Consider the following 14,019-nt stretch of genomic DNA (forward strand, 5'->3'; position numbering starts at 1 on the left):
TTTGGTGTTAAGGCAGAAGAGGTGTTAAAGAAAATGGAAGATAAAGCTAAATCTATGCAAACAGTCAAGGATTTCTTACAGGTACAGCCACCTCGGTTTAGCAGAAATTGGCCAACAAAAAATTGGTCCTTTCCAATGTCAGACAGGCCACAGAGAGGCAGATACAGACGCCCAAGAGGCAGATCTCAACCCCAAGGCTCAAACAGACAACAACAGTGGGGCACCTGAACCTCAGATGGTGAATTGACTTTAACAGCTTCTTTTGTTCCTTTCATGGCAAGATGGTCCCTTGGAATGTTAAAGCTTCTTCTGTTTGGGCCACTGCAGTGACCATTGCTTTCCTTAGGGGAAGTTGATACACAGTCCCTCGTGGAAAGAGCTGATGTTAAGTTGTCAATCTCGCCTTCATTCTTGCTTGATGGGTTCGGAGCCGATCCCTCGGCTCCGACTCGGCACTTGCTAAGCTCGAGAGTCACTTTTACCAGCTCGAGGCAGCCCCATATCCCATGATGCAAGGCGGTAAGTACCCAGATCTCGTTTGCCGCTTCGCTTATGAGGTCCTCCTTTTACCAGCTCCTGGTAAGTGATTCTATTTATGAATATTAAGCCTCTTTTCTTCAAAAAAACCCTTAATTGTTAGTTAGTAGTTAATTTTTTACCTTTTGTGACAGAAAATCCCTGTCTTTTCTATTTTATTTTAGTCAGATTTATCCCCATCCCATCCCTCCCTGTTAGGGTGTGTGTGTTGTTTATAGAAATACCTTTTGGGTATTTTATTTAAGTTAATTTTTGACTGGTGTGTGTGTGTGTTTGTTTAAAGCACCATATCAAAGGAGAGGGTCTCAGGTTTTAAGAAGTGTGACTCGTGCTGTCAGAAGATGTCTCTGACAGACGGTCACACTTCTTGCCTTTATTGCCTAGGCCCTCTTCACCTGCAGGACTCCTGTGCTATTTGTCATTCCTTCAGCCAGAGAGTCCTGCAGGAAAGACGTAATAAACTGATTCTTAGGGGCCTTCTTAAGCCGGAGGGCTCTCCGGCTAAGTCGGCTCCATCCAAATCAGTTAAACCTTCCAAGGCCCAGGCTTCTGTATCTAAGCCTGCGGCCTCGGCTCCGACTTCGTATTGAGTCGAGATCGCTCCGGCTGGAGCCGATTCTGGCTTGACAAAGCCTTCGGCACCGATGGCTACCGGTGCAGAATCTGTATTGACCCGCCGATGTCGGCTCCGATCGGTTCCGACACCCATGTGGCACAGGCATCGGTGTCTGCTCCGATCGGCTCCGGCACCCTTACTTTGGTGGCTGTATCGGCTCGGCTGGAGCCGATACATCGAGCTTCCTGTCGGCTCCGAGAGGTCGGCTCCGACAGGATCTATAGTATCGGCTCCGATGGGTCATTCCAGGAAGAGGTCGGGGTCTCCTTCCTTGGGGCCGATACTTTCGGCTCGGCTTCACCTCTTCTATCGGAACGGAGCCATCGGAGCCGATCTTCAAGGTCGTCCAGGTTGTCAGATCATGACCTAGAGAGAGTGGTCAGTAGATTACTTAAGTCACAGGTACTGGCCCAAATGTTACACAGTCCGTCTCAACAGGCGACTGTTGGTCCACACCCGTTACAGTTCCTCCTTCAACTCTACCCCAGAGCTTGGAGTTGGAGTCTTCGAATGGTTACTGCTACGGCTGGAGGGCGGATACCCCTTCTGTTCCTTCAGCCTCTACTCTTATCTCCTCTTGAGACCTTCCTTAGAGGGATTCGTGGTCGGGCTTCCATGGTCTCCTCCGAGGGTGAGTGGCATCGGACCCTTGTCCGAACCCGCTCTTCCCCTTGAAGCCTCTGCCTTGGTGAGCTCGGCTCCGACATCTGCCTCGAGACTTCCCTTTCGGTGGTCCCTGGAGTTCCTAGCTCTTGGAGCGGGTTCTCTCGGACCTGCCTGGGAGGGAGCATTCGAGGTGATGAAGAGTGTACTGGCCACTGGTATCAGTCAGCAGTCTGTTCCCGTAGCTCCTCCCTCTATAGTACCTGTTGACATCTCTGCCACTTCTCTTGCTACAGGACCCAGAGATCCTCCACCTCAGGTTTCCCCATTGGGAATTTCCCCTCTTCCGAGGATTCTCCTGATGTTTGGAGATCCTCCTAGGAAGAGGACTTGTAAGAGGAAGCATGTAGACTCCCCGAGTCTGTCACTGGATACTGACTTTGATGAGTCAGAGGGATCCCTAGATCCCCTCTGAGGATGTCTCCTTCTCAGACATCCTAGAACTTCTGAAACAGAGGGAAACTGGCCCACCAACAATCCCTCTGAGGATGAGTCAGTATACCTAGAGGCGTTTGGATCTCGGCCCTCCACCTCCTGGGTGTCTCCGCCTTCGACCCCTTATGCAGGTTATTGCACGAAGGCGTGGGCAGCTCCTGACTCTGTAGAGCCAGTCCCTAGGAGGCCTTCAAAATTTATCACTGCCCAGTGACAAACAATTCCTTACTAAGGGTGTCCCGCTGATGCCATGGTGGTGGCTGCGGCCACCAAAAGGAACTTGCAGATCCTTCCGTGCCCGTCCATCCTCCTAATAAGGACTCTAGGACCATGGATAGGTATGCAGTGGCGGATGTTTTCCTCAGCGACCTTTGCTATGCGTTCGCTGAATTATCTATGTCACTTCACCAGACTCCTAAGTGATATCATGTAGGAGCTGGGAGAAGTAGTTCAGGATCCTACAGCTGCAGGGGCTCAAGAAAAAGTTGCTTCGCAGCCCGGGACCCTCACTTCCATTGCAAACTCCTCCATGCGGCTAATATCTTATGCTGCGGATGGAGCGAGAGCCGCAGGTACAGGTGTGGCTCTTAGCGCCAAGCCTGGATGCGGCTATGTGATTTTGCGGATCCCTTTAAGGCGTCCTTCACAAATTCTCCCTTTGATGGGTCAGCTTTGTTTGGCCCTCAGGTGAAGGAAACCTTGACCAGGTGCGAGCAGGACGGCAAGACTCTTTCTGCTGTTGGAGTCCGTTTTCCATCCCTTCTAGACCTTATCCCAAAGGACAGAAGGGCGGGAAGATGTGGTTCCGTAAATCCCAAGGAGTCACGCCGGATTCACGTGGTCAGTTTACCCCTAGAGGCAGAGGGGTAACAACAACAGGCGCCGCTCTAGAGGCAGAGGGGTCCAAGAACCAGGGAGACAGGGAGCCTCTCACTCACAAGCCCTTCCAGCATCCCTGAGGTGTTGTCCGGCTGTCCCACCTTGGAGGCAGTCGGGGAAGATTATCACTGTACCCAGAAGCCTGGCATTCCCTCACTCAAGACAGATGGGTACAGTCGATCATATCCAAGGGTTACATAATTCCTTTCGAGGAAAGTCCCTTCCCCTCAAGTTCCCTTCCAGATGTACCACCCGGTCTAAGGGAGATTGCAGAGTCAGAAATCTCAAAACTACTGCAAAAAAGAGCCATTCAGCCAGTTACAATAGACCATTCAGAGCCCGGAATCTACTCAAGGTTCTTTTTGGTCCCCAAAAAGACGGGAGACTGGAGACCAATATTGGATCTCAGCAGACGCAACAAGTCTGTCTGGAAGACAAGATTCCGAATGGTCACTCTTCAGTCAATTCTGCCCTTCTTACAGAAGGACAACTGGATGTGCTCAATAGATCTTCAGGATGCGTACTATCACATCAAAATTCACAGACGCTCCAGGAGATTTCTCCGCTTTCGGCTGGGGTCCAGTCATTTCCAGTTCAGAGCCCTGCCCTTTGGTCTCACTACAGCCCCCAGAGTGTTCACCAAATGCATGGCAGTGGTCACGGCTCACCTGAGACGTCAAGGATTCCAGGTGTTTCCGTATCTCGACGACTGGCTCCTGTCAGCCACCACCAGGCATCAGCTTATACAAGCCAGGGATTACACAATAGACCTTTGTTCTCATTTGGGCATCTCAATCAACTTGAAAAGTCATCCTTATCGCCCTGCCAGTCTATTACCTTCATAGGCAAACTTAAACACTGTTCGGATGTCAGCTACCCTTACAGAACAAAGAGTTTCAGACATTCAGACTCATGTCAGGATCATTCTGGCCAGCAAGAAAATACAGGCCAGAATGGTTCTAAAGGTATTAGGTCTCATGGCTGCGGCCATTACTCTTCTTCCCTGGCTCGATTCTACATGCGCCTTCTTCAGTGGATGCTGTTCACACAGTGGTCATACCAGCAACTTCCAATGCGTCACCAGATTCTGGTGACACAGACATGCAAAGAGCATCTTGCTTGGTGGATCACATCGTCTCAGGTTCACCAAGGCAGGTACTTTGTACCCCATCCCGATAGCCACTGTCACCACAGATGCCTCCCTGATCGGGTGGGGGTCATTATCAGGGCAGGATGGTTCATGGGACGTGGCAGCCGTTCGAGTACCATCTGCACATACATGTCCTGGAGATGAGAGCAGTGCTTTTAACGTTGCAAGCCCTCAACGACTTTCTTCCCGTAGGGACAATTGCAGTCCACACAGACAACATGTCTGTAGTTTGGTATATCAACAAACAGGGCGGAACCAAGTCCTACCCCTTGTGTCGAGAAGCGCTCAGACTATGGCAATGGGCGATCTCCTCTCATCGGTTTCTGGTAGCAACGCATATCCCTGGGAAAACCAACATTATAGCGGAAAGATTGAGCAGAGCTATCCTCATGCCTCACGAGTGGTCTCTCAAGCAATCTATAGCGGAAGAGATTTTTCTGGAATGGGGTCGTCCATGTTGCGATCTTTTTGCTACTCCCCAAAACAGCAAATGTCCAGACTTCTTCAGCCTCTTCCCTCTATCAGGCCATCCCCAGAGACGCTCTGACCCAGGATTGGCCCCAGGGACTTCTTTATGCCTTCCTCCATTTCCTCTGATCCCTCAGGTGATCCAGAAAGCTACCGTTTGAGAGCCAAATTGATTCTCATTGCCCCTTACTGGCCTCGACAAGTTTGGTTCCTGTTTCTCCATCATCACCTTTTGGTGCAGCCGTGGCATCTGGACCCAGTGCCAGACCTTCTGATTCACCAATCGGGTCAGCTGCACCGGTCAATCCCTTCTCTCAACCTCACAGCATGGTTGCTCCACTTCCTTCCTTAGCCAGGCTTCCGTTGATCTCTAACCCAGTTAGAGACATCATAGTAGCCGCTAAAATCCTCTACCAGGAGGATTTATACAAGCAAATGGGAACGTTTCTCTTATTGGGCTAAGGCCCAAAATATTGATCCTTTTACTGCCCCTGTTCAGGCAGTCCTGGACTTCTTAGCAGAGATTTTTCATGCAGGCTCCTCTTCTTCCACAGTCAGAGTTCAATTGGCTGCTATTTCTAATTTTCATGTCGGGATAGCAGATCATAATATTATGTCCCATAGGCTCTGCAGGGCCTTCTTGAAAGGAATTTTCCTACTAAAGCCTCCAATCAGGAATCCTCCTCCTCAGTGGGATCTAAATTTAGTGCTGACATCCTTGATTCTTCCCCCCTTCGAGCCAGCTGTTTCTTGTTCCCTGAAATATCTTTCTTGGAAAACTTTATTCCTAGTGGCTATTACATCTGCCAGGAGGGTGTCTGAACTTCATGCTCTTCGGTTCGACCCCCTATTTGGTTTTTCACAAAGACAGAGTATCTTTGAGAACTAATCCATCCTTTTACCTAAGGTCGCTTCAAAGAACAATCTGAATCAATCCATTGATCTCCCTGTATTTTTTCCTAACTATTCAGATAGTGCTGAACAAAAGCTACATTATCTTGATGTCCACCGTCAACTTAGATATTATTTGGACAGAACAAAAAAATTTAGAAAATCTGATCAACTTTTTGTTTCCTATGCGGATAATAAAAAAGGCCTTCCTGTTTCTAAAGTGACCTTGTCCAGATGGCTTTCTTCGGTCATCTCGGAAATTTATACGCTCAGGGGAAAACAGCTGTGCTCAAAACCTAAAGCACATTCAACTAGGAGCTTAGCTACTTCTACAGCCTTTCAAGCTAGACTTCCTTTGGACACTATTTGTGCAGCGGCCACTTGGGCTACTCCTCACACTTTTGTTTCCCATTACAAATTGGACTTGGCCTCCAGGGACAGAGCCAGTTTTGGCTCTACAGTCCTCAAGAGTTTGTTCCATTGAGCCACCCAGGATAGAGGTGCTAGGGACGCGGTCCCATCAAGCAAGAATGAAGGCGAGATTGACAACTTAACATTAAGAAGTTATGTACCTACCATAACGTTCCATGTTAGTTGTCTTCTCTCGCCTTCTTTCTTGCGACCCTCCCTCCTTCCCCCTGGCCTGGGCAAACCTTGTATAAGAAACTGTTATGCTGAAGACCATTCAGACCTGGTCCTTCTTCCATCTGTAAGTTTTCTTTCTTCCTTTGGGAAGTATTTTATGCTTGGTGCTATTGCCCTTTGTTAGCAAACGAGATCTGGGTACTTACCGCCTTGCATCATGGGATATGGGGCTGCCTCGAGCTGGTAAAAGTGACTCTCGAGCTTAGCAAGTGCCGAGTCGGAGCCGAGGATCGGCTCCGAACCCATCAAGCAAGAAAGAAGGCGAGAGAAGACAACTAACATGGAACGTTATGGTAGGTACATAACTTCTTATTTCGTCATATGCCCAAACTTTTTGCAGGCATTACGTGTAAATATTGTATCTAGGGCCAGGGCAAGGTTTGGCATTGTCATTCTGCAGGGCCATGTCCTCCATAGGAACAGCCATCCACTGGTGCAGAATTTGCATTAATCTTCCTAAGAACTATTACAGGAGCTGTGAAGAAAAAACAGTTGAATATACTACAGTTGTGTTAAGAAGTTGCCATATTTGTAGATGTTTGAGTAAGTTCACTTTTGCTGTACCAGATTCCTCCTTCCATCTCCACTTTTCTCAAACATTGTGGACATCCTTGGGTGGTGATGGGTACACTAGACACCTTCAATCTGTGCTCCCTTGACCAGGTGCTTTCCATCTTTAAGACTGACTTAGGACCTGGAGAAACAGATTGAGGATTGTCTGGTTGGACTGCTTCAATAGGGATCATTATCACCAGGGCAGTAAGTACTATAGCGCCAGGCCACCATAATTTTGCCTGCCAGGACAAGAAAAAAAAGCATTTGGTGATAGCTGGCATCTGCTTTACACTCCTAACATCCTGATTTTCACATGGGAGGAAGTTCACTTGGCTGTAAGGCAGAAAGGTAAAAAGCTCTGGAAGCTGGGCGTGCCAAACTGTATCTGTATCAAGATGTCTCGAGTCATTAGTGCAACAGAATATACTCGAACATCTAAAATTGTGGTAAACCGCTAACACAACTGTGATTTTCATCTGCTGTTGGTGCACGTTAACTCATATTTAACTACAGATTACTCAGGATCCTGGAGTTAAAGGAGGAAGTAATTTTGTTAATTGACTAGGTATGCTAAGGACTTTAGTGAACTCTGTATTCGGTGTGAAAAGTGGTAAGATTCAGAGCTTACACCAAAACAAATAAGCAATTAGTAAAGAGATTTAAACACAGTAGGTATTTATTAACTTTATTTTCTTGGTTTGGAGATGTGAAGCCTTATGAAACTGAGGTTGGCATTTTCTGGTGGCTACTGTTAACTGCAATTTTATTTTGTTAAAGAAAATGTTATCTCTCAGCTAGCTTTTTTATAGTTATAACCAGCTGGACAGTATTTAGATTTGTATCTAGAAATGCAAACATTATTTATTCTATATTGTTTCTTCAGGTCATAAAACCTGTGACATTTTACTTTTCAGAAAAAATATGCTGTTGCCCAAGCATGGGAAGATGCACCATATTTATTTATTGTACAGATTAATGATCTTTCTTCCCAAGAGCTGAAGACACCCAAGCGTTGGTCAGTAAAATGTATGTATAGTCTCTACTTTTATTGTTTTTAGTATGACAGTATGATCTGTTAATGCAGCTGTTCAGACTGAAAAATCAAATGTTTAAAAATGTAATTGTGGTGTAGTCTACTGATTCAGTTCTTGCTTATGACTTTAGTAACCTTAATTTTAGTGCTAGTTGTCATATTTTAACATTTTTTGAAATGTGATGGTCTGTAGAATGGGGAAAATCAGCAACTTAGTATTAATGTAACTTGTATTGTTACTAACTGCAAACAAAGACCAGTCAGAAATGATAATAATGCAGGTATGCCCAGTAATTTGCACATTTGCTTCACTACATCATTACTTCCCTGAGCAGGCAGGAGGAAAGGACCAAACTTTGAGGATGACTAATTTTTTACCTTGCATCTTCACACACGGACAGTCTGACATTCCATCCCTAACATTAACAGCCCTGAGTAAGAGGTGACTGTGCCAGTCAGATGTTGTTGGCATAGCTATTAACATCTTGTTAAAATTATTTGTTAAGCTGTAGGTGTTCTTTTTTCTCCTAGTAAACTGCTTGTGTTATTTTTTCTCCCAGGATCCTAGATATTCAAACAAGAAAAGAGAGGGATCTGTCATTCTTTCCATCTTCTCTCTAGTTAGTTATACTAAATTGACTTTTTTGATAGTGGCCTTGAAAACATTATTTAACTGTATGTTGATATGTTATAGATAGCAGCACTCTTTTTTAGAAGTACAACAGAGTGAATGACAGCTTTTAATTTAGGTGAAGTAATTTCGAAGAGCCTTTTCTGTGCATGGAAGGTCATAGATGTCAAACAGAGTGCGGATGTTGTTGCTCTTACTGCTGTCAAGGAGACCTCTTTGAAAATAATTTTGACTGACATTTGAAAATTACATGAAGAACTGTTAAAATACACAACAAAGATAGACATGGGTGATGTAGATGTCTGCGTGATGCTTTGTGATCTAGTAAATACTATATTCCTGCAGTAAAGAAGCAAGGTGCTGAAGGAGCAGTTCAGTAATTTACAGGACAAGCTATCAATGTTTATTTTGGCAATGTTTAAACAAGAGGATAAAGTGGGAAGAAATGATTTATCTGCAATGAAGACATTTGTAGACTGTTTTGCATTTATAAAGGATAAGATGGAAGACCGATGTTAGATTTCACCAAATTATACAAGCCCAGAAAGAGCTTACTAAGTTCACTATCACGTTCTGCAGTTATATGTGAGCAGCCTCAAAATATTTTGGTGTGATTTGGGTCCCTGCTTATAAGTATTTTGGCATTCTGCATCTTCTATGCTGAGTTCTTGTTCACAGGTTCATAGGTAAGTACTATGCTAGCTGCCCTTACAGGCCATTTAAGCCTAGCCAAGTTCCCTCTTTCTGCTCAAAATAACCTGTCCCATTTGGTTATAGACTGGCCTTATCCATTCCATGGTCGGTAATTGTATATTACCCCAAATGAGAATAACTACAATCGTACCACAAATAACTTGAACAGACCCATGTGTGGGATAAAGCATTAAGGAGCTGCCTCTGCCCATTAGTAGTATAGGGAGCAATCCTGGGGTAAATTTTCTGTTTCCCATGCATAGATCCAAGCTGAGCTTGCATATGGCCAGTGATGAACTTTGTTTTATGCGGATGGGGAGTATGTTCCAGTGCAGTGGTATCCTTTCTCTCTAAATTGTTCTATTGATGCTGCAGAAGAGATGTAGATGCTAGACAAAGTATTTCTGATGCCATTTGACTTACTGTAGTGCAGTAAATCCATCAATATTGAGTCGGAGGATGCATTATATGGTAGACACAAGTCATCTCTTAATTTGTAGGATACCAAGTATAATGACAGGACTTTGTGTTTAATCCCCTTACCAGATGTTGTAATTGAAGCATTGTTAGCATAAGAGGTCAATTAGTAAATTATTATGGGCATAACTTGAAAGTGTTGAAATCTTCCGAAATATGATGACATGCTTCAGTTTATTAAAAACAGAATTTTACTGATGTTGCTCTTTATCTCTTGGGTTTCCAACTGTCCCACAGCTCATTATCTGCACTGGACATCTACCAAGTAGATGTTCATCGTGCATACAGCTGCAGTCATTACAGATGGGTTATCCTGCCGTCAGGCGGGTCCTCGGTCGGCCGAATTCCAAAGTCTAGGTCCGGCGTCGGTTGTCGTCGCTTCTTCCCTGACGTCAGTGCGGCAGGGGTATAAAAGAGGCAGCCGACGCCATTTTCTTCAGTCTTTCTTGCCGCGCGGCGCCCAAAGCAGAAGCAGTTCGCAAGTGCCGGTCGGCCAGCTCCTGAGATTTACGAAAGTATTTCAGCGAAGTCTTCTTTAAAGCTAAGTACCCTGTTGGGGAAACATTTCTTGCCTCAGACCGATGTCAGACAAAGTTAATAATTGCATTTCTTGTGGGAAACAAATACCGCATAAGGATTTTCACTCTTTCTGTATACCTTGTTTAGGGCCAGACCACGACGTCTCAGCCTGCCATTTTTGTGCTAGGTTCAATAAACGCACTATTAAGTGCCGGGCTGAGTTCGCCCTTCATTATTTTGGCAAAAAATTTAATTATATCATGTCGTCGGATACACCGACGCCAGTTTTAAGCAAAAGACACAAAGACAAGGACCGACATCCGAGGTCTGCACAGAGTACTGAGACCACGCTAAGGCCGACTACTGGTTCTCCGGTTCTCAGCGAGGCGCCTACGCAGCCCCTGACTACCAATGAAACTATTTTACCGGTGACCAGTACCCGAGGTCGCAGGCTCCTCGGTCTCCATTCCCACTGCAGATACTGACGCCACTCTTGGCGGGGAAACTGAAAATTTAGTGAGGCCTGCCATTTCTGAAGGCGTCTTCAGGCCTTCCATCTTCTCTATTAAATCCTTCACTAAATCTAAAGCTGCCATGAAAACTAAAAAACAGGGTCCTCAGACCTCCTCTCAAGGCCCCATGCCTAAAAAACAGATGCTTAAAATGGCTGAGGATTTGATAACTGTCATCAGGGGTTCTCAACCCCCCTCTGACAAAAGACCCAGATTGGAGGAAGACTACCCTTCCTCAGACCAGGCTTCTATTACCTCAGACCATTCTGAGGACCAGGATTATGCCTATTCCCCTTTTGAAGACTCTGATGCTGAGGAGTCTACTCCCTCGGTTCCCCCCCCCCCTGAGGACTACTCTTTTGGGAAAACCCTGCATACATTGAGGGAGCACTTTCACTGGGAAGGCCAAGATTACTCAGATTCCAAGAAAAGGCTCAGGGAATTTCTACTGCTCCCCCAGCATAGGCCCCTGGCTATCCCTCCTGTTTTAGATATTTTGGATGATGTGTACGCAGAAGCCACTCTTAATCCAGATTCTTTACCTCCAGCCCCTGTTAAACCAGACAGGTATTACCGGGTCCCTGATTCTCACCAGTTCCTTTATAAAAGCCATACTGCTGACCCAGAAACAATTTCACAGGGTCCCAAGGGAATAAAGGCCTCTACTGCTAAAAACCCTTTACCTTCAGAGAGAGATTCCAGAGCATTAGAAAGGTGGGAGAAAAAGGAGTATACATCTGCCACTTTAACCATGAGGGCATTAAACTGTCAATTTCATATGTTAAAGTACCAACAGTTTTTGTTATCTCAGCCGAAAAGCAAAATGACACAAACAGAACGACCAGATTTGAAAGAGTTGCAGGATTTGTTGCATGGAGCAGAGCAAGTGGGTAAACATACCTTGCAGTGTGGTTTTGATGCTTTAGAGGCCTCATGCAGAGCTGCTGTCACGGGGTCTGTCATACGTAGACATGCTTGGCTCAAAGAACAAACCTTACCAGATCATGTCAAAGCAAAGTTATTAGATGCACCACTTCAAAAAGATGTATTGTTTGGTGTTAAAGCTGAGGAGGTACTAAAGAAAATGGAGGAAAAAGCGAAATCTATGCAAACAGTGAAAGATTTCTTGCAGGTGCAACCTCCACGCTTCAGCAGAAACTGGCCTTCAAAAAATTGGTCCTTTCCAGACACGGACAGACCTCAAAGGGGCAGATACAGACGCCCAAGGGGTAGAGGACAACCTCAAGGATCTTACAGAGGTAGACAGTGGCAAGCACCGACTCCAAGAGGTGGAGAAGATAGATCACAGTCATTTAGAAAACAGACACAATGACTTCCCCCTATGCCTGCCAAGCAAAGCTATAATGGCAGCACCTTTGGGCGGAAAACTAGCATTATTTTCAAAAAACTGGCACATTGTTACAAAAGACAAATGGATTCTGGACATTATAGACAGAGGCTACAGGTTCCACTTTCACACCCTTCCAAAAATGAGAGGCTTGCCAAACCTGCCACAAAATCAAAGGGCAGAGGCACAAAGACAAATTTCCGCTCTCATGGATATGAAAGTGATTCAAGAGGTACCTGCAAAAGAACAAGGTCAAGGTTTTTATTCCACACTATTCCTGGTACCAAGGAAGGAGAAAGATTGGAGACCCATCTTAGACCTATCCATCCTAAACACATATCTACAGGTGCCAAAATTCAAGATGCTCATATTACAGCAGCTTCTTTCCATGCTGGGCAAGGAGTCTTGGCTGATAACATTGGACCTCAAGGAGGCATACCTGCATGTCCCTATCAGACAAGATTGCAGAAGATACCTCAGATTTCTTGCAAGTTCAACCCATTACCAATTCTCTGCATTGCCCTTTGGCTTATCTACTGCGTCCAGAGTGTTTACGAAATGCCTGGCATCAGTAATTGCCTTCTGCAGACAACAAGGAATACAAATCTACCCATATCTGGACGACTGCCTGATCCAAGCGGACAGCAAGGACATTCTATTGCAGCATCTGACGTTTGTAATAAAACTGTTAAACTACCTGGGATAAACAGTGAACAAAAAGAAATCAAAACTAATACCTTCTCAACAGATAATTTTCCTGGGTGCCAGCTTAAATACAACCACCTAGATGGCCTACCTCACACCAGACAAACAAGGGCAACTGTCTCAATACTTCAACAAAATGGCAACTTTCACCATACTAACTGCAAGGAAAGTCCTGCAGGCTCTGGGATTCATGTCATCTTGCATCCTGCTAATATACCATGTGCAAAGCTGCATATGAGGAAACTACAGTGGTACCTAAAAAACTTATGGTCTCAACACAGCCACAGCTTGGAAACCATTATACCACTCATTCCATGCCTTCAAAAGGAATTTTTCTGGTGGGCTCAAGCATGCCAAAGAAACACAGGTCTCCCTTTCTGTTTACCTCAAGCAGCTCAAATCATCACAAGGGATACCTCAGACTACGCCTGGGGAGCACACATGGAAGATCAGTGCATTCAGGGAAAATGGTCCCAAAAAGAGAAGCACCTACACATCAACCAAAAGGAGATGCTAGCCATGCAAAATGCTCTTATGACCTTCAAAGACCAACTGCATCCAGGCCAGCTATTGATAAAGACAGACAACACCACAGTCATGTGGTACATAAACAAACAGGGAGGAACTCATTCATACCCCCTGTGCAGGCAAGCCATGACCCTGTGGAACACAGCACTGGAATTACAAATTCAACTACAGGCACAATTCCTGCCAGGGAAGGAAAACACACTGGCAGACAACTTAAGCAGAAATATGACAGACCCACATGAATGGAAGTTGCATCCTCAAGTCTTCTCAAAGATAACTCAGGCATGGGGACAGCCAGACATAGATCAATTTGCTACCCACAGAAATCACCAGTTGGAAAAATTTGGTTCAAGGACCTATCATCCACAGGCCTGGAAAGTGGACGCACTCTCTTTCAATTGGACAACATTGACAGTCTATGCCTTCCCGCCTCTTCCTCTACTGACCAAAGTTCTATTAAAAGCCAGAGCAGAGAGGCCACAAATGATTCTCATTGCTCCAGACTGGCCACGACAGCACTGGTATCATCTCCTAAAGAGCCTGACACACTCACCACCATGGATCCTACCTCTAGTTCCTCTTCTGTTGTCCCAACACAATTATAAAACCCTTCACAGCCAGCTCAAAACCCTAAATCTAGCTGCATGGAGAATACCTTAATTTCCCAACAGACTCTCCTCTCCAAGGAGGTGCAGGATGTTATATTGGAGGCCAGAAGACCCTCTGCTAGAAAA

General features: G+C 45.4%; 1 protein-coding gene across 2 annotated transcripts in view; it reads left to right on the forward strand.

The window, feature by feature from the left end:
- LOC122787514 (transmembrane protein 87A-like) overlaps positions 1–14,019 on the forward strand; it is a 1,268,634-nt gene that overhangs the window by 544,724 nt on the left and 709,891 nt on the right. For both annotated transcript variants that reach the window (XM_044054310.1, XM_044054387.1), the window contains exon 9: positions 7,754–7,865. In XM_044054310.1, coding sequence (XP_043910245.1) covers positions 7,754–7,865 — 112 coding nt within the window. The remainder of the gene's footprint in view (positions 1–7,753; positions 7,866–14,019) is intronic.

Source organism: Protopterus annectens, chromosome 1.part0, assembly GCF_019279795.1.
Source record: "Protopterus annectens isolate FY-2018-M chromosome 1.part0, PAN1.0, whole genome shotgun sequence".
Lineage (NCBI taxonomy): Eukaryota > Metazoa > Chordata > Ceratodontiformes > Protopteridae > Protopterus > Protopterus annectens.